This window comes from Bos indicus x Bos taurus, chromosome 11, assembly GCF_003369695.1.
Source record: "Bos indicus x Bos taurus breed Angus x Brahman F1 hybrid chromosome 11, Bos_hybrid_MaternalHap_v2.0, whole genome shotgun sequence".
NCBI lineage: Eukaryota > Metazoa > Chordata > Mammalia > Artiodactyla > Bovidae > Bos > Bos indicus x Bos taurus.
The window spans coordinates 97,109,883-97,137,629 of NC_040086.1; the positions used below are offsets into that span (position 1 = coordinate 97,109,883).

The 27,747-nt window shown below is 47.1% G+C and overlaps 2 protein-coding genes across 16 annotated transcripts in view; both read left to right on the forward strand.

The window, feature by feature from the left end:
* Positions 1 to 6,799, forward strand: part of RALGPS1 (Ral GEF with PH domain and SH3 binding motif 1) — a 302,934-nt gene extending 296,135 nt beyond the window's left edge. For 9 of the 13 annotated variants that reach the window (XM_027556297.1, XM_027556303.1, XM_027556307.1 and 6 more), the window contains one exon: positions 5,485 to 6,799. In XM_027556297.1, the coding sequence (XP_027412098.1) occupies positions 5,485 to 5,559 (75 nt within the window). In that variant the 3' untranslated portion in view covers positions 5,560 to 6,799. Of the gene's footprint in view, positions 1 to 2,198 lie in introns of all 13 variants that reach the window. The other 4 variants (XM_027556304.1, XM_027556305.1, XM_027556309.1 and 1 more) reach the window with 1 other exon arrangement.
* Positions 6,800 to 8,794: 1,995 nt separating this feature from the next.
* Positions 8,795 to 27,747, forward strand: part of GARNL3 (GTPase activating Rap/RanGAP domain like 3) — a 164,890-nt gene continuing 145,937 nt past the window's right edge. For 2 of the 3 annotated variants that reach the window (XM_027556312.1, XM_027556314.1), the window contains exon 1: positions 8,795 to 8,901. In XM_027556312.1, coding sequence (XP_027412113.1) covers positions 8,810 to 8,901 — 92 coding nt within the window. In that variant the 5' untranslated portion in view covers positions 8,795 to 8,809. Of the gene's footprint in view, positions 8,902 to 9,203; positions 9,380 to 27,747 lie in introns of those variants that run through there. The other variant, XM_027556313.1, reaches the window with a different exon arrangement.

Below are 27,747 nucleotides of genomic sequence, written 5' to 3' on the forward strand. Positions count from 1 at the left end.
GCCCTGAACAAGAGCCTGTGTCCTGATCTGGGGGCTGGGGGGCAGCCTGAGGGAGGCAGCAGCCCCGCAGCAGGTAGCTGGGACCTGGGTCAAACCCACTTAGCAGGGGAGGTGTTTTGTGTGAAGGACAAATGGATTGCAAACCATGTCTGGCAAGTGCTGTCTTCCCGCAGCAAGGTTTTGCAACATTGAAGTATTTTTGTCCAGTTTTTAGACCTAAGGGAGAAGGTCTTCTATTTTTTAATACTTTTTATCTCTAATTTACTTGCAACCAAATATTCCTGCTGTCTGCTGTATGTAATAAAAATGGCAACATCTAAATATTCCACAGCAGGGGATTACTGAAACAAGCCACAATACCTGCCTGCGATGGCACGCGAAGGGGCTGCAGAGAAAGGTGATACAGAAATGCATCTTCTCCCGTTGAAACTCTCAGTGCCTGAATGACTTTTTTGTGGAATTGCATTTCTTAAAATCGTCTGTGATAATAGGGAATATGTGCGTTCGTGCGTGTGTGTGCTAAGTCACTTCAGTCGTGTCCAACTCTTTGTAACCCTATGGACTGTAGCCAGCCAGGCTCCTCTGTCCACGGGATTCTCCAGGCAAGAATACTGGATTGGGTTACCATGCCCTCCTCCAGGCGATCTTCCTGACCCAGGGATCAAACCCTCATCCACGTCTCCTGCATTGCAGGTGGATTCTTTATCGCTGAGCCACTGGGGAAGCCCAATAGCGAGTACGCTTAAACTTACTGATGGCATGTATATAAGGTGTAAACCACAGCGATAAAGCAAATAACCATGTGCCCCGACCCAGCCTAATGGCAAGACTTCCCAGGCCTCAGAACACCTCCATCCCAGGGGGGTCTTCCAAGTTCTCTCTCTCCCACCCACTTGCACCCCATAACCGCATTCCTGATTTGTTTGTTTACTGTTGCTGTAAAGCATTGGCACTCGTATTTGATTGCTTTATGCGTTATCTGGGGCGCACTTTTAATTTTTTTTAATGTTCATTATTCATTCATTGATTCATGTGTTTATTTGGCTGTGTCAGGTCTTAGTTGCAGCAGGCGGGATCTTTCGTTGCCGCGCACAGACTCTAGTTGTGTTGCGTGGCTCAGTAGTTGCAGCACACAGGCTTAGCTGCCCCAAAGCCTGTGAGATCTTAGTGCCCCGGCCAGGGATTGAACCCATGTCCCCTGCATTGCAAGGCGGATTCTTCACAGAGCTATTACTGCATAGCTTCTTCTGTGACTTGCTTTTCTCCTACTGTATGATCCTAGGATTCCTCTGTGTCAGTGTGTAGCTGTGATTCGTTTGTTTGTAATTTCTTATCACTTCTCCTGTCCGTGATCCCAAGAAGGATTTCCTGCTTCTTGCTATTTTGAACAGTGCTGCCACGACCATTCTTTTAACTGTCTCCTGGTGCAAGGAGATGCATTTTTTCCAATTCATCATTTTGACCAAATTGACACCAAGATGGATTTGTTTCTGATGAAATTGCTTCTCATCAAATTTCCTGGAACCCCACGGCCATGCTGGGGAGGAGGCCTGGGGCTGGGGGCATGTCAGCAGCTTTGAAGGGAAGGAGAAGCACCGTGATCTTGGGGCTGAGGGTCCCCCAGTAAAGGGAGCTGGGATCTGGTCCTGGGGACACAGCATGGGAAGGTCTTGGGGTTCCTGACATCCCCAAACTTCCTCCTTCTGCTTGTGCTTCTACTTGCCAACTCCTACCATCCGCTAACCATCCCTCTTCTCTCCAGAGGCATGGGCTTACCCTACAGGCTCAGTCACCTCCTCCTGCAAATGCACTTGTGCTTTGACCCAAGGATAGTGGTTGAGAGCGTGGGTGGTGATGTCACAGCCCTGTCACTCACCCGCTGTGTCCTTCACCTCCTTAAGCCTCAGTTTCCTCATCTTTATAATGGGAATAATTCCAGTACTTGCCTCCTGGGGTTGTTGTGAGGACACAGGACACAATACTGATGGGGTTCTCAGAGCCCTTCCTGGCACATGGTGGCCCCTTAACATATGGTGGCTGTTACTATTGCTGTGTCCTCTCCCCATCCCCACCCACTCATTCACAGACTGACTAGGAGAGGCCTGAACCCTTCCCTTAGGGACCCCTCCACCACCCCCCAGCCCCAGCCCCTTCCAAAAGGTCGGAACTTTGACAAGAGACTGAGCTTTCTCTTCTAGGTACCTGCAAACCTTATGTCATTTGAATAAGTCTCTGCAGGACTTGGCGTGACTTCGGAGGCCTCTGGGAGCCCAGCCTGGGACTGGTGGCCAAGCGCACATCGGGGCACAGGCCGCTGGCGGGGTGCTGGGAGACTCAGACCTGGGCTTGAGGGGACACGGCCTCACAGTCCGGAGGGCTCTGCCGGTGTGGGGTCCACCTGCCGATCCCCAGCCATCCTCATGCCCCTCATTCTGCAGCACCACCTCGCAGGGCCTTGATCGGTCCGCAGACTGTACACCCTGCCTGCCCGCCTGCCCAGCCTGGGCCCATGTCTGTCCACCAGCTGCTGCTGCGACCAGAGAGCACCCGGCCCACGTTGGGTCCCCAGGGCTTTCTCCTGCACAAAGAGTGGACGGCGACCCCCATGTGAGGGCCAGAGGGACAAGACAGGCTGGGGACTGGCTCTTTTCACCCCAGCGCGTGGGGTCGCTTGCCCACAGGGCTGCCTCAGATTTTGTATACCCGAAGCGTCCTCTGCGTGTGCGTGCCGTGTCTGTGTGCGTGCAAGCGAGCGAGCGTGGACTATCCGAGAAGCATGCATTTTGGCACAAGACTCGTGACATCACACACTTCATTCTCTCTGAGGCCCTGCTTTCACCTTAAGCGATAGACTCATCCACCGAGGAAGGTCAGAGTGAGAGCCCAGTTTCCTCCTGTGTTAAGGGTTCCTCGCATTCTTTTACTGTAAACAAACAATGCCTTAAATTGTGTCTTGTTTTCTGTTCCTATGGGTGCTATTCATCCGGAAGGCCTGCTCCCTGGGCCCGCAGGCCCTCCCAGGCCTTGTTGCGGTCGGCTCTTCTGAGATAGGACCCGGCTTCGGAACCATGGACTGGGCCAGCCGCTGGCCTGCTTGCTTCCTCCCAGCCCCCTCCCGCAGGGTCTGAAGGCGCCCCCCCACCCCCACTTGCTCCTCCCCCCTCCCCCCACCCTGCCCTGTGCCAGCATGGGAGCCGCTTTCTGCCAGCTTCTCGAAGCCAGCTGTGCGCGGTGACCTGACCCGCTGCACAGAAGCTACTCTGCACCAACCTCTCCCCACAGGGCCAGGCTTTCGCTGCCCCCCTCCTCATCTCTCTGCCTCCACTGCCAGGGCGGGGCCTCTGGGATTCCTGATTACACTGGGGAGCCTGAGTGACACTGAGGCCTTAAGCTCCCCCATTCTTGCCCCCAGACACAGTCACCAGCAAATTCTCCATCATCCAAGTCCAAGGGCACAACAGTTGATGACCATGGTGACGAGAGAACAAAGCCCGGGGAGCAGACAGTCAGAGCTCTGGTTTTGGCTGAGAGCTCTTCAGGTGAACAACATCCTTCACCTATCACTCCTTGTCATGTTTTTAAGTGACTTACTTTGCACAAATACATTTTTATTTAAAGTCATGAACAAAGATTAGCTTTATTTATGGTAGCTTTATCACTGTAGCTTCTCCCCTCAGCCCTTTTCTGCCCTCTCCCCTCTCCTCTTCCTCCTCCTCTTTCCCTCTCTCTTTTTTCTAATCTGGGTGTCCTGATTCTGAGAAGGAAACCTGAATGATTTTTTGAAAGAGACTGGATTTTTGGGTCCTTGTCAGTCTCGTGGTTTCAGAGCTCACACTGATCAGACAGCAAACTACTCTTAAAAGAGTTTCTGGGCAAGATGCTTCAAAACAACACCTTAACCACTAAATGTAATAGGTTGATTTAAAAACTGCCAAAGAACCCACCCCTGTATTTTGATCAAAAGGTGACCACTTTACCGAAAATTCAGATGAATTAGTGAGGAAAGTGATTGTCATCGGGGTCTTATTTTGTGATGGCACCTTACTGTGCTCAGTAACTAACTTCCTTTGGAACAAGGTCTAGAATACTTTGGTGGTGGGAGAAACACCCAATGGGGAAGTTGAAGCCATCAAACCTTGTCCATCAGTGTTTCGCACATCCTCCCACAGCTGGGGTCAGATGCATGCACCTAATTCATACCAACAACTACTCAAACTAGCATCTGGAGTCTGAATGAACACACCAGACACCCCAACACCTCTCACCAGAACCATGCAGTGTTAATGCTTTAACCGATTGTCTCTGATTCTACCTGCTAATTTTTTTTTAAAGTCTAAAGTTTGAACTACTTTCCTTGAGTTTCTGTACTCCTCAAACTGTCCTGGTTTTTCCATCATGAGATATCATAGAAGCCAATCCAAAAACCTTTAAATTTCAGGCTCCACTAAATCAGATCATTCCCTGCCCTTTCCAGATTTTCTTTATCTTTCACAAATGTTTTCTTCTGAGCTCAATTTTGAAATAGCACAATTGCAGTTCTTATCAAAGTGTCTAGTCTTCTCACTAGTTGAAATTGATCCCATGTCCCCTCCTGGAAACATTCTTGGCTTGGACTCTCCATAGAACTGGTAAGAACCTTGAACTTACCAGAAGAGTCCTGCGGATGAAGCTATAAGGCTCCTGGCTCTCCCAGCAGGGGCTCAGGGCCACGCTTGCTATCTTCCTAACATTGGTTTGTCCTTCACGCCACCAGTCTTAGCAAGCCAGGCCAGAGGTAGGGCTAGGCACAAACCCCAAAGGGGAAAGTCCCCAGGTGGGTTCTCACCCTGGAAGCAAGCATTCCTGGGTCTTGCTCTCTGACTCACCATTGTGCACAAGTGTCTGTGAAAACACTGAAGGTGGTGTCTCTTGCATGCATATGTTGCATCTTTTTTTTTAAGCAAAGAAATCATGGCACCCCTGAATGAAAGTTCTAGAGTGCTGTCTACGAACCATGGAGTAGATGGCTAGTATCATCATGTTGCCATGCAAACGGCTCACTCACCTCTCCCCAGGAGTAATTTTTACTCCTCTCCGTCAAACGCATTCTGTAACTCAAGGTCAACCAAGTGCATTCTGACAACTGAAAGTTTGTGGAGGACAGATTTGGTGGAAAGCTGTAGAAATTTTGATCTGAGTGTGCCCAGTGGGACAGTGCGGCCTGCCTCCCTTCCCTGGAGAAGCCAGTTCGTCACCCAGTCCCCTGTGGACCCTGAACAGAAGGCATTGAAGGGGTTCTGCTTATGAAAGAGCCCACTCTCTCTTGCCAACTGAATTTATAAAGTTTTTTTTTTTTTCCTTACCAGTGTGGCCAGTATTTCTTTCATTGTCTTCCTCCCACCTTCCAAGCCCAAGAAGTGCGTCTTTTAGGATGCCATTTGACAGGTGGAAGATGGTTCACGAAGCAGGAAGCCCTTACAAGCAAGCTCTGCTTTCATTCCACAGGTGGAGAGTCTAGAGTTCTGGACCCACATTACTGATGCTGAGAATCAGGTGAACAGTGCTGAAAACACAGCCTGACTTACCTATTGTGACTTGGTAAATCACTTTAATCAGTCCCACATCATTCTGACATGTTGGGTAATTTCACGTTTTAAAGAGAAAAAAAAAAAAAACTACAAGAGTCCTTTTGAAATAACAGACCCTCTGTGTAAAGCCACCCATTTGTCCATCAATTATCATCTCTAGTGAGTGCTTCCTGTGTGCCAGACTCTTCCCTAGGATCGAAGTGCCCGAGAACAAGATAAACCTAAGCCCTGCCCTCATGGAGCTGACCTCTCAACGAACAAATAGTCCTCACCACTCCATTTCCTCTCTCCCAGTAAGATCCTGGCTCCCCACCCCCCCCCCAACCCCCACCCAGCACTGGGTAGAGCCTGTGTGGATTCCTCCAGAAAGGCTTCGAAAGGCTCAACAGATTGAATAGTCTTCAATTTGCGAGTCCAGTTACTGTCCGAGTGGCGGGTTGGCACAGGACAGCCAGGCACAGAGCTATGGCTGGACACAGTGAGGATTCCGAGGTGGAACGAGAGAGTCACATCAGAACGCTTACAGTATTTACTTCAGAAGTTCTTTGGTTTTAATTTCAATGTTAAATACAAGTACAGCTTGAGCGAGAGCTGCTTTCCCTTGGGTGTCGAGAACTTGTCCCGCGGACCACCTCACCGCTGGTGCTGCGCAAATGTGCGTGCGCCACGGGCAGCCCCCAGCCCCTGCTCGCAGCAGCAACGATGGAGCACCTGTGAGTTCTGTAATCACTCATCTCTTTATCCGTTTCTGAATGACTGTGACCATTCAGTAACAATAGTGATTAATTTAGTGTGGTAAAATCTTCAATAAATTTTGTGCCAAAATGCATGGTTTTTCACTTAGCATTCAAAATGTTGCATAGAGAGTAGTTTTCAATTTCTTACATATTCCTCCAAATAAGTTGAAAATCAATTTTTACATTTCAATTCATTTCTTGTTCAATCTGTTGCACTCTCCCGAGCTGTCTTTTTTTTCCAGCAGACCCCTCTTGCATGCAGTTGTGTAAGGACTTTCCCTAATTCTTGTGAATTGTCTCACCCGCAGTAACCACTGAACATCAGCCCTCTGTGGGATTCTTTAGATTTTTGGTGAAGTATTTTGTTACCTCAGTCTTGTATCAAGTCGCTGTATTTTTCAGCTTGTTACGCGGATAATAATTGTTTCACTAATTAAGTACTTTAGTGTATAAACATTTTTGTTTACTTTGAAATTAAATGTGTTTTCCAATGAATATTGCTCAGTTTTTTAAAGTCATGTGCATTCCTTTAGCCAACAGTTGCTGTGCCAGACAGACGTGAAGAAGGTATGGGCACTCAGATAAGAGATTACTAGAACATGAATGACATACAGGAGCAGTGCCCTCGGGGAGGGGCAGAGTTAGTGCTGTTGCCACTCGGGGGCAGGACACAGAGAATTGCGGCAAGCCTTAGAGAGAGGGCAGTGCCATTTGCAGATTCATTTCAGAGATAGCTGAACACGTGGTGGGCAGGAAAGGTGGGAAGATGCAAGAGGAGAAGGAAAAGGACAAGGTTGGGGAGGCAGGCAACCCAGTATCGCTGAGTCAAGGATTTGGGGGTGTTATGGGCTCCAAGACTGAAAAAGTATGTTGGAGGAAGTTCATGATGCTGCACGAAACCCAGAAACCCACTCTCACTTTGCTTAAAAGGAAAGTGGGGTAGGGGAGACTGTCTTACAAGGATTGTCTCATAGGAAACCTGAGGGGAGGACCAAGTTGGAGTCTCAAGGGGCAGGAAAGAGAAATGGGAAGTCCCTACATTTTGTCCTCTCCCCTGCCTTCTCCAGACTGACTTCTCTGCTGGAATATGCGGCAGTGAAGGAGTCCAGACCTGGGAAAGTACCTTGAAGTTGTTGAGGGAGTGGGCACCAGGGGGTAACGTGATCCAAGCTGATTGTGGGGACCCCTGGCCCCACCTGCCGCAGTTTCCCAGCTAGCGTCTTCCAAGTTCACGCTTCCCACACACACACTCCTCAGCGTCTGCTCCACCAGTTCTTGGCCAGCATGACCACATCTTCCTCACTATGACATGCCCCCCTGACTGAGGGTCCCTAGCTCACCTCCTCCTCACTACTTATGTGGTACGATAACCGCCAGCTTTACCCGCATAGGGTCGCTGCCCTCAGATGAAGGACATTGTTCGAGGGCTCTGAGATGGATGCATCTGACAGTGCAGGAAACTAAGTCAAGACGAGCCCACAACTGGTAACCTGCAAAACTCCAGCCCCTCGGCCTCACTGCGACAGGCAGGCAGGCAGGCATCACAAATGCCACCTGCAGACAAGCAGTACTCTTTTTTTGATGGATGGCGAGATCCGCGAGCTAACGCAGACGGTAAAGTAGAATCCCTATTGAGCTTCGATTTGGTACCCAGAAATGTAACCAGCCAGCCAGGACCTGGGTACCCGCGGAGGTGAGGGGGAGTAGGCGGGGGTGTGGGCGGGGCCTTAGGGCTGGGTTGAGGCGGGCCCAGAGCTTGATTTGGGAGACCTCAGTCCCGGGCTGGGGAGGTGGGGTTGGAGGTGGAGGGTGCTGGAAGAGAAAAGGCAAGGCCTTGCCTATGGGTGGGACACGGGGAAAGGCGGCCCTCGGGGGGACGGCGCTATATTAGAAAGAGCTGAGAGGTTCTTGGACGTGGAGGGAAGACTCTAAGGAGCAGATTCTTGGGGGTGAGGGCAGAGGCCTCGACCAAGAGCTCAGTAGTGGGAAGGTAGGTGTGTGGGGCCTGGGTCTGTGCTGAGGGCCACCGAGCGGGAGCAGCGAGGCCACGGACCGTACGGAGTTGGGGACGGCATGGCATGTTGGGCTCGTGGGCCTAGACGAGGTGCTGACAGCCTGCCTCGCGAACCCCGCGGGATTCTGTGCGGGAGGGGCGTGGCTGGAGCGCGGGGCGGAGCTGGGGTGGGCCTGGACCCTGCAGACAGTCGCTGAGTGGGCGGGGGCTGCAGCTCGGGGCGGGGTTGGGCGGGGTCTGAAGCGGCTGAGGGGCAGAGAATGGGCGTGACTCAGTCTCGGGGCGGGGCAGGGGCGGGGCCTAGACCCACCCCCACCCCCACCCCGATCGAGGGGCGCGGACTGGACTGAAGTTTGGGGCGGGGCCTAGGCCAGGCTGAGGCGCGCGGGGCGGGGCGTGGGCTGCGGCGCGGTAGCCGAGCGGCCCGCCGAGCCCCGCCGAGGCCCGAGCCCACCCGAGTGCGCCCGAGCCCGCGGCCCCCGCCCGGGGCGATGGAGCCGGAGCCCGGCGGGGCGGCCGCTGCGCTCCTGCGGCAGAAGAGGGCGGCGCTGCGGCGCAGGGGGTGCAGCTTCGAGAGCCCCAGGTACAGCGGTCCGGGAGGGGTGAGGCCGGGAGGGGCGGAAGTGGGGAGCCAGCCACGTGGGGGGTGGCGGTCTGAGGGGACCGAGGGCCGCGAAGCCGCGGCTCGAGGAGGGGTCTCGGCGGGGGCTGGGTGAGTCTGAGGGGAATCCGGCAAGGAGCCTGAGCCCAGCGGCCGGGAATCGAGGGGGGCTGGGCCTCCCGAGCGGCAGGTGCGGGAGGGAGTCGCCTCAGAGAAGCGCCTGACGAGAATCCCATCCCGACGAGACGCCCCAAAAAGCGTCGGTCCCTTGGCAGGCCCCGAGCAAAGCCGTTGGCTGTATGCAGATTTCGGGCTGTCCGCCTCTTGTAAATGCTCAAGGACAAGGTCGGGAAATAGCCCCCCTAACGTCTAAGGGAGGAAAGTCTCCCTCCACCGGGGGAGTTCCTCTGCGCCGCCCCAGGACCCGGGCCAGCTCCAGCCTCCCCGCCTGGCCCCTCAGGTAAGCACACCTGCTGCCTCTGGGCCCCGCCCATCCTGGCCGTTGGCCCCGACGTGCCCGACCCCTCTGACCCGCCGACGCCTTTCCTCTGCCAGGGCTGCCTTGCCCCTCTCGCCCGCGCCCCTGGGGAACTCGCCTGAGGTGTTCGGGTCCTTCTCCCTGGAACCTTGCCCCGCTGACACGCGCTCCCCCGCCGGCCTCGGTGGCGCTCCGTCTGCCCGGCTAGATTCCTTCCCTCGGAGGGCATCTTCTTAACTTAGAGTGCCTTCTCTCCCGCTCTGACGTCGCTGAAGTGGGCCCTCCCGTTTTTTCAGTTTCTGGCCTCTTCTAGAATACTCTAGCAGCCCCCCAACTACACTTTTCTGTCTTTATTCTTCCACCTCTCTTTATTTTAAACAAAAAAAATTTCCCCCGTGGCTGCACCTGGCATTAGTTGCGACAAGCAGAATCTTCTGTCTTTAGTTGTAGCATGTTGGAATCTAGTCCCCGGGCCAGGGATCGAACCCCCAGCGCTCTTGGATTGGCACCGCCAGCGAAGTCCCTCTTCCACCTCTTCAATCCACATCCTCGCTGTCCGCTGGAAGAGCCTTACCACACTGTCCACTGCCCTTCCCATGCCTTACCCCTGCTCCCCACTCCTGAGAGTTCTCCATCCCCCAGGGCCTCCATCTGGGCTGAGGCAGAGAAAAGGGAGAAAGAAAGGAAGTGGGACTCTGGCCCTCCTGTAGAAGAAAAGCTAGGATAAAGAAACCAACAGGACCCTGAATATGAGATGCCAGGCTCTTGGGCACCTCACCTCACCCTTGGTGCTCCCACAATACTGGATAAGAGTGTCAATCTCCTGAGAACAGGGACTGTAGCTGTTCACTGCTCTGTCATCAGAGCCTGGCTCAAACCTAGCCCATCACAGACGTTTACTATCTGTTGAGTAAATAAATGCCTGACCAGCTGGTGATTCTTCCCCTATGCTGTGCTGTCTCTCATCTGTGCCTTGACTCATACCATGCTCTTAGAATAAATAGTCTTTTCTTTAGTCTTTGGGTAATGCCTTTCCCTCCTCCTCTGGGAAGTCTTCCCTGAACCCCAGGCTGAGCTCTGTGCTGTCTCAGCAGTCTACACATTGATCTACTATTCCACACATCACTGAGGATAATTACTGGGATATTACCTTTCCCTGAGCACGAGGCAGGTATGGTTTTTGCCCTTCTGATGCTTACACTCTTGCTGGAGCACGAAGGATGGGAAGTGTACCAAGAAATGAGGCTGAAGAGATGAGTCAAAAGCTGGATCCAGGCCTGCGGTAGAATGTTTAGAGCAGCTCTGTCCAATAGAACTTTCTGTGATGATGGAGGCATTCTATAATCTGTGCTGATTCTGTGGCCACTGGCCACCTGTGGCTATTGAGCACTTGAAATATGGCTAATCCAACTAAGGAAATGAATTTGAAATTTTATTTCACTTTAAATCTCCTTTGCCCATGGGATATCCCAGGCAAGAATACTAGAGTGGGTTGCCATTTCCTTCTCCAGGGGATCTTCCCGACCCAGGGATTGAACCTGGGTCTCCCGCATTGCAGGCAGATTCTTTACCATCTGAACCACCAGGGAGTCCATTTAAATAGCCACCTATGACTAATGTTTCCAATATTGGACAACACTGGTTTAGAAAGTTTCTCTCTTCCTTTGGAATCTCACTTTTACTCCTCCTCTGTCTTCATGACCGTATACCTGAAATGACTTCACAGCCTCCAGAGGTTTTTCCCTTTATTTAACACTCCATGATATTATCATATAAACCTTAGAAATAACAATTACCATTTTTCTGATTATAAAAATAATTTATTGGAGGACAATGTATTTAAGCCACGCTTTATTATTGTACATGCAGTTTATTATCAGTTTTTCACTTGTACTAAAGACGCATGGAATGCACATGCATTTGTCTGTATGTGAGTCTGTAAGAGGTTATCATCTTCAGAGAAATTCATAGCAGTGATGGAGATTATTGGACCCAAGAAAATGAACATTTTAAAGGCTTTGAAGCATAAGGCCAAAATGCTGGAAAGTTGTGGCAGTTTACAGTTCTCCCAAGAGCATATAAACATTCCTGTTTTTTTTCATCTTCAAATGCTAGGCATTATTTATAAGGCATTACTATTTATAAATATTTGCCGAAGTGGTACCTTATTTTAACTTGAATTCCCACATTTAGTAGTGAGATGAAACTTTTTTCTCACATTAACTCATAATCTGTATTTCTTTTTCAAATGAAATACATATCATGCACATTGTCCATTTTTCCTTGGGAATATTTATCCTTTCCTTATTGAAATACTTTATATTTATTAAGGGAATTAATTTTTTGGTCACATATGTAGCAAGTATTTTTATAGTTCATTATTTGCCTTCTAACTTTCTTTACAATGCTTTTAGACAATTATTTTTTTAAGTTTAGTCAAATCTATTAATTTATTCATCTTGTTTATTCTTAGTTACCAAAGGCTTCCCTGCCTTAAAACAGTTAAAGGTTCATCTACAATTTCTCCATTTGTTTTTGTTCCTTTAAGAAAAAATTACCTCTTTAACGAGAAAAACAAATATACTATATTAACACATATATGGAATCTAGAAAAATGGTATTGATAAAACCTATTTGCAGGGAAGGAATGGGGAAATGGCAACCCACTCCAGTATTCTTGCCTGGAGATTCCCCATGGACAGAGGAGCCTGGCAGGCGACAGTCCACGGGGTCGCAAGAGATGGACACGACTTAGTGATTAAACCACCACCAATGGGGATGCAGGTGTAGAGAATGGACTTTTGAACACAGTGGGGGAGGGTGAGAGGAGGACAAGTGGAGAAAGTAGCATCAACATAAACACACTCTCAGGTGTAAGATGGCTAGCTGGTGAGAGGCTGCTGTGTAGCACAGGGAGCCCAGCCCGGTGCTCTGCAATGACCTGGAGGCATGGGATGGGGCAGGGAGGCTGGGGAGGAAGGGGTATGCTGTATAATTATGGCTGATTGGCGTGGTTGTACGGCAGAAACCAACACAACACTAAAAATTTTAAAAACAAACAAAAAATTACCTCTTTCATGCAGTAATCCAAATCATCTCACTTTTAAGTGAGACTATGAAGAGCAGTCTTGTACTGGACTGACATCATGGACTTTTAGGGCCAACAGAAGAATCACCTGTGAAACATCTTAACCAAACAGGTGTGTGGGTCCCTCCCCCCGGCCTGTTGTTCCCAAAAGTCCAGGATGGTGATGGGGTGTGGGATGCAGATGACTGTGATGGAAAGCCAGGGGAGAGAGCCTCCGTCTCACTTCTGGGTGTGTTGCAGGTTTAGCCTTCCCTACTCCAAAGTCCTCTACTGCTTCTCATTTCCTGTTGTGTCAAGTTTAAATGACGGTGCCTCGTGTTTAGGGCCTTTCAGAATCTGGTTTGACCGTATTTATTCATTCATCTTGGTGATATCATGGCAAAGAAGGCATTACTTTCAAGATGTCAGCTATCTTTGCTGACTCTGCCATATCAGCGCCAATAACTGCGGGCAGACACAGCTCATAATGGATTTAAAGGAGCAAGGAGGGGCCCAGGCGTGAGGGCTCCTAGCAGGTGGCAGTGAGAAGGACTAGCTGGGAAACCCAGTGCTGCGAAGCCGCTTGCCCTAGATGTGTTTGTCCTCATTGGTAGGAAGGCTTATCAGGCAGTGTTCGAGAACAAGGACTTGGGAGCCACACAGACCCAAGTTCAGGTTTCTAACATCTCACCTGTATTGTGTGTGACCTTGGACAAGTTGCTTAACCCCTCTGAGCCTCGGTTAACTCATTTGTAAAATGACAGTTAACACCGCTCTCACAATATTGATGTGAGCTTTAAGTGAACTGATTTATGCAAAGTGCTAAAAACAGTGTCTGGCACAAAGCGTGACTAAATCATAACTGTTACGGACAAAAATGATTAATGTCTACGTGAAAGTTCTCAACCTTTTCCTTCCCATGCCTCATTAAAATTCTAGCTTTGCCTGTTCAGTTTTTCCTCCTCCCCTGCCCTGAGAGCAGGGTCCTGCCCAGCATCTTTGCAGTTTTTGAAGCAGTAAATTTAGGAAGAGAAGGACTGAGGCAAAGGACAGTGGGTCCACAGGGCACTGGTTAGGACTGCTCAAATAAAAGCCTTTAGGAAGCGTTGACCAGTCAGATACAGAAACACCTACTTTGTCTGAGGGCAGCTAATAGGTTTCCCTATCGTTTTTGTTGCTCTAAGTTATATTTTAAGAAATACATCTGTTATCTTTTGTGACTTAGTGATGAACCTGAGTTATTTTAAAGTACTCTTCTACTGCTGAGCTGTGTCATTTTGGCGGCAACACTGCATGGAGCCAAACCACACATGAACCGAAGCGTTAACAGGGTCGTGCAGTAGGACTGGATTTGCAGCGTCAGTCCTCAAGATCAGAGAATCTCAACACTGAACGGAACTTCAGACATGTCTTAGGTCACCCTCTCAAACAGTGGTTCTCAAAAGTGTGGTCCCTGGACCAGCAGCATCAGCATTATCTGGGAATTTGTTAGAAATGCAAGTCCCCAAGCCCAGCCCCGAATTTACTCAATCAGAATCTCTGAGGATGGAGGCTTAGGAAACTGAGAATCAGTGCTCTCAAGTCTAATAATGTTCTCAAACCTGACATATATGAGAATCACCAGGAAGGATTCCTTTCTTTTTTAAAAGAAAAATCATTTATGTATTGGCTTTGCTGGCTCTTTGTTGCTGTGCACTGACTTTCTCTAGTTGTGGAGTGTGAGGGCTACTCTCTAGTTGAGGTGCACAAGCATGTCATTCCAGGCCTTCTCTTGTGGAGCACATGCTCTAGATCATGGGCTCAGTAGCTGTGATGCACAGGCTTAGCTGCTCTGTAGCGTGTGGAATCTTCAGCTTGAACCAGTGTCACCTGCATTGCTAGGTGGATACTTAACCCCTGGACGATCAGGGAAACCCAAGTTCAGTTCAGTTCAGTCACTCAGTCATGCCCGACTCTTTGCAACTCAATGGACTGCAGCACACCAGGACTCCCTGTCCATCACCAACTCCCGGAGTTTACCCAAACTCATGTCCATCGATTCAGTGATGCCATCCAACCATCTCATCCTCTGTCGTCCCCTTCTCCTCCCACCTTCAATCTTTCCCACCATCAGGGTCTTTTCCAGTGAGTCAGTTCTTTGCATCAGGTGGCCAAAGTATTGAAGTTTCAGTTTCAACATCAATCCTTCAATGAACACTCAGGACTGATGTCCTTTAGGATGGACTGGTTGGATCTCCTTACAGTCCAAGGGACTCTCAAGAGTCTTTTTCAACACCACAGTTCAAAATCATCGATTCTTCTGCACTCAGCTTTCTTTATAGTCCAACTCTCACATCCATACTTGACTACTGGAAAAACCATAGCCTTGACTAGACGGACCTTTGTTGGCAAAGTAATGTCTCTGTTTTTTAATATGCTATCTAGTTTGGTCTTTCCTTCCAAGGAATAAGCGTCTTTTAATTTCATGGCTGCAGTCACCATCTGCAGTGATTTTGGAGTCCAAAAAATGAAGTCTGTCACTGTTTCCACTGTTTCCCCATCTATTTGCTATGAAGTGATGGGTCCGGATGCCATGATCTTAGTTTTCTGAATGTTGAGCTTTAAGCCAACTTTTTCACTCTCCTCTCTCACTTTTATCAAGAAGTTCTTTAGTTCTTATTTACTTTCTGCCATAAGGGTGGTGTCATCTGCACATCTGAGGTTATTGATAATTCTCCCAGGAATCTTGATTCCAGCTTGTGCTTCTTCCAGCCCAGCATTTCTCATGGTGTACTCTGCATGTAAGTTAAATAAGCAGGGTGACAATATACAGCCTTGACGTACTCCTTTTCCTATTTGGAACCAGTCTGTTGTTCCATGTCCAGTTCTAACTGTTGCTTCCTGACCTGCATACAGATTTCTCAGGAGGCAGATCAGGTGGTCTGGTATTCCATCTCTTTCAGAATTTTCCACAGTTTATTGTGATCCACACAGTCAAAGGCTTTGGCATAGTGAGGCAGAAATACATGTTTTTCTGGAACTCTCTTGCTTTTTTGATCCAGCAGACACTGGCAATTTGATCTCTGGTTCCTCTGCCTTTTCTAAAACCAGCTTGAACATCTGGAAGTTCACGGTTCACGTATTGCTGAAGCCTGGCTTGGAGAATTTTGAGCATTACTTTACTAGCATGTGAGATGAGTGCAATTGTGCGGTAGTTTGAGCATTCTTTGGCATTGCCTTTCTTTGGGATTGGAATGAAAACTGACCTTTTCCAGTCCTGTGGCCACTGCTGAGTTTTCCAAATTTGCTGGCATATTGAGTGCAGCACTTTCACAGCATCATCTTTCAGGATTTGAAATAGCTCAACTGGAATTCCATCACCTCCACTAGCTTTGTTCCTAGTGATGCTTTTTAAGGCCCACTTGACTTCACATTCCAGGATGTCTGGCTCTAGATGAGTGATCACACCATTGTGATTATCTGGGTCATGAAGATCTTTTTTGTACAGTTCTTCTGTGTATTCTTGCCACCTCTTCTTAATATCTTCTGCTTCTGTTAGGTCCATACCATTTCTGTCCTTTATTGTGCTCATCTTTAGATGAAATATTCCCTTGATATTTCTAATCTTCTTGAAGAAATCTCTAGTCTTTCCCATTCTATTGTTTTCCTCTATTTCTTTGCATTGATCACTAAGGAAGGCTTTCTTATCTCTCCTTGCTGTTCTTTGGAACTCTGCATTCAAATGGGCATATCTTTCCTTTTCTCCTTTGCTTTTCACTTCTCTTCTTTTCACAGCTATTTGTAAGGCTTCCTCAGGCAGCCATTTTGCCTTTTTGCATTTCTTTTCCTTGGGGATGGTACGTCCCGAACTTCTGTTCATAGTTCATCAGGCACTCTACCAGATCTAGTCTCTTAAATCTATTTCTCTCTTCCACTGTATAATCGTAAAGGATTTGATTTAGGTCATACCTGAATGGTCTAGTAGTTTTCCCTACTTTCTTCAATTTAAGTCTGAATTTGGCAATAAGGAGTTCATGATCTGAGCCACAGTCAGCTCCCAGTCTTGTTTTTGCTGACTGTATAGAGAGGGCTTCTTAAAACAGTTTCCTGTCCTTCCCCCATCCCCCCTTGAGATTCTGATTCTCTGGGTGAGGATGGATCTGTGGATGCATTTGTAACAAGCTCACAAGTAACGCCCGAATTGCTGGTCCAAGGACATGTTTAAAAACCAGTCCTCTAGGATAATACAGGAATCTTTTCTACAGAAACTCTTGGAGCTGGTCATCCAACTTCTGCTTATTACATCTAAGGTCAGGGAGCCCACAACTACATTTGTTATCAGGCAGCTTTATTATCTTTCCTTAATAGTGAAGTCAAAGCTTGCCTCCCTATTCTTACCACCCATCATTTATAGTAATAATTCTGCTTTCATTGCCACTTGGAGTAGCAATGCCTGTGGCTCTGATACCAGGTGAAAACTGGTGGCTGGATTGTGGTCAAGTAATTCGTACTCCTGGCCTCTTGGTTATAATCACCATTGAACAGTTGTTCTTCAGCTACAGGAAGGACTAGTAATACATCACACTTTTTCTGTTTAGTACCTTAGCACTTTTTCAAATTTTTTTGAGATTATCAAAGGCTGTAAATGGCAAGCAGAGGAGAATCATCAGCTCATGAAACTGCAAAATGCTGGGGAAGACCAAGCTTTAAAAAGTGAAAGTGTTAGTTGCTCAGTAGGATCCCACTCTTTGTGACCCCATGGACTGTAGCCTGCAAGACTCCTCTGTCCATGGGATTTTACATACAAGAATAATGGAATGGGTTGTCATTACCTTCTCCAGAGGATCTTCCCAACCCAGGGATCGAACCCATGTCTCTTGCATCTCCTGCACTGGCAGGCATATTTACCACTGGTACCACTTGGGAAGCCCAGACCAAGCTTTAGGAAAGAGTAGAACCAGGTGCTCAAATAATGTCCTCAGGAGTCTTTTTTCATTTTCTGGATTGACTTGATTCTCAAAGTCTTTCCACCTGGGGACAAAGAAAATGAACGATTCCAGGCTTACTTTCTATCAGTGAACTATCCCAGCAGAAAGATATTATAAGACCTCCTTCTCAATGGTTCTAGAACACGCCCCAGGCTTGACATTCTTTGGATCTCTTGGGTTCTATGCTCATCTGTGAATCAATCATTTTGACCAGAGGGGATAACACATGCTAATTGGCTGGGCCTGGGTCCTGTGCCCAAGCCAGAATTGGGCAGGGTTGGGGGGTGGGGGTGGGGAGCGGGGTTAGATCACTTCACAAAGACCATGAAGAAGTGATTGCCCAAAGGAAAAATCACAGTGCTATCATCAGAAGAAGGGGAATGGATACTGGATGGGCGTCCCTATCCAAAAAAAAAAAATGCAATTAAATTTGGAAAGCTTTCCAAATTACAGATTCCCAGATGTCACCCTAGAGTCACCGAATGGGGATTTCTGCATTTCTTAAATACTCATTGTAAAAGACTACCTTAGTTGAGTGGTTAAATTACGCTTACTAAGTTTAGCCACAGTGAGAAAAGAGCCCTACATAGACAGAAGATTCTGAATTACAAATAGAAAACATATTTTTCACTTTCCCAAATACTGCTTCCTACAGAGTGACTTCCTTATTAGTAATGCATAGAGCCCACGCCTTGTGAGAACAAATTTGATGCCAAGACAAATGCTTTCTTATTCCTGAAGATGGCTTTCTAGGCCAAGACAGAATCAAAAAAGAACAATTATCCATTATGCATTTGCTTGCCTCCTTTTCTTCTTCCTTATGTTTCCCCTGACTCTTAGATTTTTTTTTTTTTTTTTTCAGGAGAACTTTTTTTTCCAGGTAGTGTAAACAAGCATTTTAATGTGAGTTGTTTTCACAGCCTTTGTTCCTCTATATTATGTCATTATTCTTTTTGTTTATGTCAGCCCCTTAAGTATTTAATCACAAATAAATCTGCCACTGTCAATTTTCTTTTGGAAAAACAGCAGTCTTCCTGGGAAAGGTTATTAAGAGCTGTCTTGTATCGGGTTGACATAATGAGCTCTTAGGGCCAACAGATGAAAATTAATTTTCATATTATGTCTGTTCCCCTAAGAGAAGGGAAAAAACAACTTTTATTATTCACTAAAGAGTTTAAGTTAATATAAACCAGCTTCCTTTCTTGGAGGAAAACAATAGTCAAATTAGTTTTGCTTTGGAGGGTTAATATGAGAAATTATATTTGGTTGTCTGGTTTCCAGAGCTGAAGATCTGAACAGAGATGAAGTCTGACAAACAGCGCTATAGGAAAATTAGGAGATTTAGCTTGTACAGTGAGGCTCACTGCTGGTTTTCCTGGGGAAAAAAATTCTGAAGCAGCACGCAAGTTAGAGATGTTGTAAAGTATAAACCACATATCTGGTTGTCTCCAGAGCCAGGATCTTAGAGGACAGGAAGCAAATATGAGTTAGCAATGAGGCGTGACGGCCCAAGGAGGTGTATGCAAAAGGCTGTTTGCTGTAGGATTGCTTGTAAAAGTGGGGAAAAAAAGTCCATCAGGAATGTATCAGTACAATACTAATCATCTGTTAAAAAGATTAATACCTATCTGTATTCTGACTTGGAAAGATAACTACGATGTTCGTGGTTATTTAGTGAAAAGGAATAAGTAGCTTCTAGTAATAGCAAGTATGTAAAATTACATATGGAATTTCAGATTTTCTAGTAGCCAGATTTTACTTATGTGTTTGTTTATGGCCGCACTGGGTTTTTTGTTGCTGTGCAAGGACTTTCTCTGGTTATGGCAAGCAGGGGCTCCTCTTGAGGTGCGTGGTCTTCTCATTGTGGTGTCTTCTCTTGTTGCGGAGCATGGGCTCTAGGTGCACGGGCTTCAGTAGTTGTGGCTCGAGGGCTTCATTGCTCCTCGGTATGCAGAATCTTCAGAGAAGGCGATGGCACCCCACTCCAGTACTCTTGCCTGGAAAATCCCATGGATGGGGGAGCCTGGTAGGCTGCAGTCCATGGGGTGGCTAAAAGTCAGACACAACTGAGCGACTTCACTTTCACTTTTCAGTTTCATGCATTGGAGAAGGAAATGGCAACCCACTCCAGTGTTCTTGCCTGGAGAATCCCAGGGACGGGGGAGCCTGGTGGGCTGCCATCTATGGGGTCACACAGAGTCGGACATGACTGAAGCGATTTAGCAGCAGCAGCAGCAGCAGCATGCAGAATCTTCCTGGACCAGGGATTAAATTTGTGTCCCCTGCCTTGGCAGGCAGACTCTTATCCACTGTACCACCAGGGAAATCCAGTAGTAGCCATATTTTAAAAGGTAAAAAAATAATAATAATAAAATTTAATTTCAGTAACTTATTTTATTTAACTCAGTATACCCCAGATATTACCATTTTAACATATACTCATTATTACAAATAATTAAGGTAATTTCCTTTTCTTTTTGAAATCTGGTGTATATTTTCTGCTTCAGCATTTTAGTTCAGAGCGGCCACATTTTAAGTGCTCCAGAGCCGTGTGTGGTTTGTGCGTGCCTTACTGGACAGTGCAGATGTGGACTCTCAGGTGGGAAAGCTGTGAAAGAATGCATCAAGGTTTTTGTTTTGTTCTGTGAATCGCAGAGAAATAGGGAAAGGTAAAGACATTGTGAGAAAAATGTGTGGAATACCAGGAGATTTTAGGAAAAGGGAATCGATAAACAAACTTTATTAGTGAGAAGGATGACTCTGATTTGATGGACTTAGCTTAACTGTTCACATAAGCCCCAAATAAAAGTTAGATTTTGAGACTTATATGTGAAACCACTGTGTAGCATGGCTACACGATCTAATTTAATTTGGGGGAAGGAGGAAATTAGTGTAAATAGTTTTAAAAAACAGAAAGAGGTTATGATTTTTCTGTGTCAAATGTTGCTGCTGGGTCATCCAATGAAGAGCCAGGAATTGACCATTGGCTTAGCATCATGTGGGTCACAGGTGGCCTTTGACAAGAACTGCTTCTTTAGAACAATGAGGGTGAAAGTTGCACTGGACTGGCTTCAAGAGACAATGAAAGGACAGAACTGGAAACAGTGAGCCCAGTCAGCTCTTTGCAGGGCCGGAGGGGGTGTGAGTTGAAACTGTTTGTTTTTTTGTTTTGGTGTGTTCTGCTTTTGTTTAATAAAGATATTTATGTCTGGTGGGAATGATCCAGTAAAGAAAAAAAGATTCTTGGGCGGGGCGGGGGAGGGGGAGGTGTTTTACTTGAAAAAGAGAAAATTCACAGAGGATATAATAGCTGCCCTCTCACATTTGAAAGGATGTAATATGTATGGATGTAAGAGTTGGACTGTAAAGAAAGCTGAGCGCTGAAGAATTGATGCTTTTGAACGGTGGTGTTGGAGAAGACTCTTGAGAGTCCCTTGGACTGCAAGGAAGTTCAACTAGTCCATCCTAAAGGAGATCAGTCCTGAGTGTTCATTGGAAGGACTGATGTTGAAGCTGAAACTCCAATACTTTGGCCACTTCATGCGAAGAGCTGACTCATTTGAAAAGACCGTGATGCTGGGAAAGATTGAGGGCAGGAGGAGAAGGGGATGACAAAGGATAAGATGGTTGGATGGCATCACCCACTCGATGGACATGAGTTGGGTAAACTCTGGGAGTTGGTGATGGACAGGGAGGCCTGGCATGCTATGGTTCATGGGGTCGCGGAGAGTTGGACACGATTGAGCAACTGAACTGACTGAACTGAATATGAACAAGGAATTAGGCCCTCTCTCTGCATGACCCCGGGCTAGACCTAAAATCACAGTGGCTACAAGGGATAATAAAACAGACTGGATTCAATACACAAATCCAGTGGCCAGTGCAGCCTAAACTAACATGATGACCTCGAGATGTAGTAAAGTTTTTATTGTGGAGACATTAAACCATCTATCCGTTAGCCTGTGTGTGTGCTCAGTTGGTTCGGTCATTTCCAACTCTTTGTGACCCCATGGACTGACTGTAGCCCACCAGGCTCCTCTGTCCATGGGATTCTCCAGGCAAGAGTAATGGAATGGGTTGCCATTACCTTCTCCAGGGGATCTTCCTGACCCAGGGATGAAACTTTCCTCTTATGTCTCCTGCACGGGCAGGCGGGTTCTTTACCACTAGTGCTACCTGGGGAGCCTGGGAAGCAAGCCCATAGGATAGACTGGTATTTCTCAACTCTTCTGTGATTTCGGTACACTTCCGGATACAACAGTTTTTGGTGACACACCTGGAAAAGGCTGAAGACAACATGAAGCAAGTTGCGGGGAGTGATCACAGAGTCATTGCTCTGGAGTAGCAGTGACTTTAGAAGTGTCCACAGTTAGTGCGTGTTCTTTTGGTTGCCTTTTAGCACCTCTTTGCTGATTGGAGCAGAAAGGCCTAGTGCTGTGAGCAAGCTCTTTTAAATTCTCAAGGCCAAATGCCTATGTTTTCCCTTCAAAGTACACAGTCTCTTTTTCTTGCCCACTGGAGATTGTACCATTGCTCCCACCTGAAGACTGTGCATACTCTGCACTCTGCACAGGGTCACATGAACTGTTAAGCTCAAAACCCAGTGAGACACACATCACTATGTAAGGCCTATCGGTCAGTAATCTGTTGCAGACAACAGAACCCACTCCACCTGGTAGAAGCAGAATGAGATTTAATAGCAATACAGGAAATTAAGTGCTTACAGACTTGTTGGCAGGGCCGGAGAGCAGACTCTAGCCTGAGCTCCCAGGCACAACTCCTGTCCCCAAAACCACTGTGCTCCGCAGTGACCAGGGAGGCTGCCACTGCATAACAAGAAGCTGATCCATCAAGAAGCAGCTGCCACCAAAGCCAGCAGCAGAACCAACCCGGCTTTGATCCCCAAAGCTGCCCCTGCTCCCTCAGAAACCCAGAGAGTCAAGACGCTGCTGACTCTAGGACCACACCAGCTCTGTCATGATCTCCAAAAGCAAGCTGGTGCCCTGTGTCCTCTATTTTCATCTGCCCAGCTCCGATCAGTCTCTCATGAGTGCCTCTGATTTAGAGTGTGGACTCTAAATCACATCCAGAACCCTAAACTGCCAACCAGGTTAAGAAATTATGTCTCAGCCTTCCAACTTTTGCGATTGTTCCGAAGTATCTGCCACTGACAGCATCTTTCTTCAATCACAGCAAACATAAATAAGACACACTGATCCAAAGTTGGTAGTACACACTGGTGTGCTGCTGCGTAGCTGGCACGCCAGTCTTGGAGCCGTCTTAGTGGGCGAGGAGGTAAAACTGGGAAATCAAGCCTCAGATGACTTTACAACCGTTAAATGTCAGTGATTCCATAGTTTTAATACAAATGAAAGCTAGGACATAAATTCCTGTCTCACATTTTATGACCAGAGAGAAAAGTGCCTTTAGAAGCGCTGCCAGCCATTAAGGCTTTCCTAGCATCAGTGCCATACATCAGGCCTGGTTGATGCCTGGCAGATGGATTCCTTTTGCTCCCTGCACTTGTCACAGTCCTCACGGACCAGCTGCCTGTCAGAGATGGATAAAGAAATAGAGCAGGTCCCACAGCGCTCTGACCGGGGCCACCAGTGACCTCATTCAAAAAGAGCCAAAACAGCCCCACGAAGTCTCTCTATTCCGAATGAACTCGTTCCACATATTTTTACATTTTCTCATAGCCACGTATTCATTCAACATATATTTTTCGAGCCCTTGTCTGTGCTAGGCACTCGGGGTACACCATTAACAAGGCAGATGGGGCCCTGTTCTCATGGAGCTAACATTTAGTGGGGGGAGTGGTGGGAGGCAGACAGGGTACCAGTAGCTGGGATGACTCCCAGGGCACTGAGTGCTGCAGAGGAAAAAAGTGGCAAGATGGGGAGTGACTGTGTGAGAGGAGACAGTTTCCTTCAGGATAGAAGTCTCCTCGGGGCCCCCAGCTCTGTGGGAATTACTGCTCCTTTGGCTGCTGAGCCGGCTCAGACCCCAAAAGCTGATCATGGTTTTCCGATAAGCAAGAATAAAGACTTGTGCAACTAAGGTTGTCTTCAGCCAACAATCTGAACAGGAAATAAGATACAAGATCAAGAACGTAAAGGAAGGACTTCCTGGCAGTCCAGTGGGTAAGACTTCGCCTTCCAGTGTGGGTGAGGCAGTTTCAATCTCTGGTCCGATCCCTGGTCAGGAAGCTAAGATCCCATACGCTTCCTAGCCAAAACCCCAAAACATGAAACAGAAATAATATTGTAACAAATTCAATAAAGACTTTTAAAATGGCCCAGATCGAAAAAATAAATAGAACACAAAGGAGTATGTGTGGCTTCCAGAAGTTTCCCATGTTCCTTGTGGAATTATGGGTGCAGCTCAGGGACCCATGCAGCTGCACCAAAGGAGCTGTCATCCCTGTGGAAGGAGCCAGAACTGTGATGCTGTTGCCTTGTGTGCCACGTTGCTGCCTTCAGGGGCCCACCTCCCAGCGTATGAAACAGCACTCGTGCCACAGTTGTGTTGGATGGCATCACCGACTCAATGGACATGAGTTTGAGCAAGCTCTGGGAGATGGTGAAGGGAAGCCTGGCAGGCTGCAGTCCATGGGGTCGCAAAGAGTCAGACACAAATGAGTGACTGAACAACAACAGCAATCCCTTTAGACTCATGATACGGATGCTTGAGTCGTCCTGAGGGCTTGGGAGTCACAGAGGAGAAGACTGTAAGCTGTGTGCATCTGAGGACCATCCCCAGTCCAGGAAGAAAGCACACACATACACAGCCCCACACAGGAGATTCACTCACAGGCACCCTCATTTCCTCCCCTTCAGGCCCACTCCCCTCCCAGAAAGCACCTCCACACTGTGAACCAACCCTTTTCCTGCCACAGTCTGGGATTTTTACTAGAACCTTGAAAAGTCTGTCTATGGTATCATCTGATCTTTTGTTTTGAGTTCTTACTGTCTCTCTCTCTTTTTTTTTTTTTTTTTTTTGAGAAAACCAAGCTATTGTTATGTTTCCTTTGATTTCTATTTAAAAAAAAATCTTCTCATCTATACTCTCATCTGTCTTTTATAAACCTCTTTTCACAGGTCCTGTGCTAGTTTTCTCCTGCATGTTCATCTTGGGTAGAAGCACCTCTGTCTGGGTCTGCATTTACCCACTGATAATATGGGTAGATTAACCTTGACCCCAGCTTCTCTGAGCGATGGTGCATCTTCTCTTTCAGAGCTGGTGCTGGAGGTCTGGCTTTGATGTTTCTTGGGAAGTGGGAAGGGGACAGAGGCAATGGGGACATGCTGTCTGGTTTTACTCTCTCCCCACCCTGTCCTCCTGTCTGCAGAGTCCCCTGTGCCTGTGGTATATGTGACCCCATGGCAGGTCTTCCCTTGAATGTTCAGCTCTCCATCCTCTACTCACTTCAGGGCAAACAGGCTCCTCCAAAGAGGGCCTAGGTCAGTGGGGTTCCCCATGGTTCACGGGCCTTTGTTTAGTGGGCTCAAATGTACTTGGGTAATATCTTTTGAGAGGTTCAAATGGCTCTTAAGATGTACTCTTCCTTCTCTCCTTCAGCCTTTCCTCAGATTAGGCCTCCGCTTCTTTTTAGAAAGCTGGGCCCATGAAAAAGAAAAAAGAACAAACACCTTCTGCCCAGTGCTGCTCATGCTTCCAGGCCTCATGCCTCCAGATCAGGCACTGTCGGCCTTTAGAACGTTCTTGCCCATACAGCAGATCTTCAGAATTACAGCATGGAGTTTCTCCCTTCTCTTGTTCCAGTAGCTTTTCTTCTGTGTATTGGGCTATTTTTGCTCATTTCCATGGGTTCCAAGGAGTTATGCAGATGAGCACTTCCTCTGCCATCTTTCCAAGAAGTTCTTCCTCTGCTGAATATTTTAAATAGTGAGACAAGAAAGATAAAATAAGTCAGACGATTAAGAGGAACGTACATTTTTTTAAATTAGAAAATTAAGACTAGAAAAGATAACAGAAATGAGGAAAGGATTAAAATTAACAGTGATGAGACAGCATCTGAACAGTTAAACAATGAAGCTAAAAAATTAGATGAGAGTATAAAAAAAGAACTCAAAAACTCAAAGAGTAAAGTTAGGCAAAAAGACAAAATTAAACAGTGGAAAAGGTTTAAAAGAACTAACATTTAAGTGTTTCTAAACATAATTTTAAAGATGAAAGGGCTAGACATGCTAAAACAATGAAAAAATCTATTTAAAGATTAAAAGAATATAATAAATATAGGAGGTATTTCCTTCTGTAATGTTCCATGTTAAAGATGTATCTGTATTTACTGATTTACAAAGATATCCAAGACTGGATTAGAGAGAAGAGCAAATTACAGAGCGCTATTATAGTCTCAGTACATATGTCACATAAAAGTTGTGAATATGTAGACAGAGGAGTGATGGGAATCATACCAAACTGAACTGGGAGAGGTAAGGGATCGGAAGTGGGGGTGTCATGCATACCATCAGACCCCTTCACCATTTCTGGAATCTTCTCCCCTCCCCTCTTCAGTGCACTTTTGCCCTACCACCCACACCTGGGTGGCTACCCTTCCTAGGTGGGCTACCCTCGCGCTTACTGCAGCTGCTCTGCCCACCTGTGCAGAGAGCACCGTGTGCCTGGAGTTTACAGCCCCCACCCCGCGACCCAGGGCCCTCACCTCCTCGTCGCAGGTGGGACAGCTCTGATGCATAACCGACCTCAAGCAGATTGAAAAGCCAGCTCTGTATGTGATTTTACATTTTCTAGCCACATTAAAATCCATACACTTTATCTTCAACATGTAGTCAACATAAAAATTATTGAGACAGTCTGCATCCTTTTTTATTCGTACTAAGTCTTCCAAGTCCGGTGTGTGTTTCACATGCGCATGTCTTACTTTCCCTGCCTGCATTTCCTTGCTCAGTGGTCACATGTGGCACGATGCTACTGCATGGGACAGCCTGCCTCCACTTGAGTTGAAGCTGTTCCTTCACAGGACTTCGCCTGACAATGAAACCTCACCTCCCCATCCGGCTTCCTTCACTCCCTTACCGGTTTCTTACAGGAGCACTCTCTTTCCTTTTTAAAAAAAACCTTGCATAATTGAGAAAGGAACATTTTCTTAATAAATCTTTTGCATACAACTGTTATTTTTGTAATTTAGAAAAATCTATAGAGGGTTCAAAGAAAAACTGTGCCTCTCACCCAGAACCCTGCTTCGTTATTTGTTTGTTTGTTTATTGCTAAGGCAGCCATAACCGCTAGGACTCTGGGTTTTGGAAGACTTGAAGTACCAATGAGTAAAGAATAACTGACAACAAACATACCAGAACCTTCCCTCCTTGCCATTTGTCGTACGTGGAAGGCTTGAGCCTTTCGAGTCTGTCGAGCTGCTTCCAAGAGAAGTGGCCTGAAGCCAGCTAGGGTAAGATTACCCAGCGGTCTGGGTCAGGTATGTAGCTTGTGTTCTCAGACCCAGGCAAGGTGATGGGGGGAGCTGGGTCATCACTTATAAACTTGGCAAGAGCGACATTTTTTCTTTTGCAACATGCCTGCAGCCTATAAGTGGTACCACTGTAGCAGCTTGGGAGTGGGTAGTGCCCATCTGGCTCCAAACACCCAGGCTGTGTGGAGTCACTTCTCTTGGCATCTAAACCTGGCAGCAGGATGGGGGCTCCCTGTCAGAGGCCTCTTCCTCACTAATAAGACCACCAAGGCTCTTGTCTTTTGCCTCATCACAGTGTTTATTGAGAAGACAGTATAAAGAGTCCCTTTTGACATAAGTGTTAGCTAAGATTGATTTTTATTTTTCCATTTCCAAGTAGTTGGATTTTCTTTGCTTTGGATTTGTGTGTCACTTTATATAGAGATGAGGGAAGAATGCTGTTGATTGGCTCAGAAAATAATTCCAATCAGAAAAAGCGGGATGCTTACATTTCCTAACAAAGCTGCCCTCTTTTGTCCCAGAATCACCTTCCTACCTTCCTCACTGTGTCACCGGAGAAAGAAACAGGCTTGTTTCAGCAATGCATTTCTCAATTTCTTCCCATAAACCATCCATTCGTTAATTCAACAAGTGGTTACTGCTTACTTCCTCTATGCCATTACTCTTGAAATGTGACTTTGGTCCTTTTGACTACAGCGTTGTTGCCAGCATAGGCTCTTTTTATGGCTCTTCTTGGCTGTTTTAATTGGAAGTTGGGAGATAAACCAGGCACTCCTGGACTAAACACCGATGGCTATGAGGTCCATCCTCTGCAGGTACTTCAGACCGAGCTTTCCCTTCCCCAGCGGATGCTGCCTTTTTC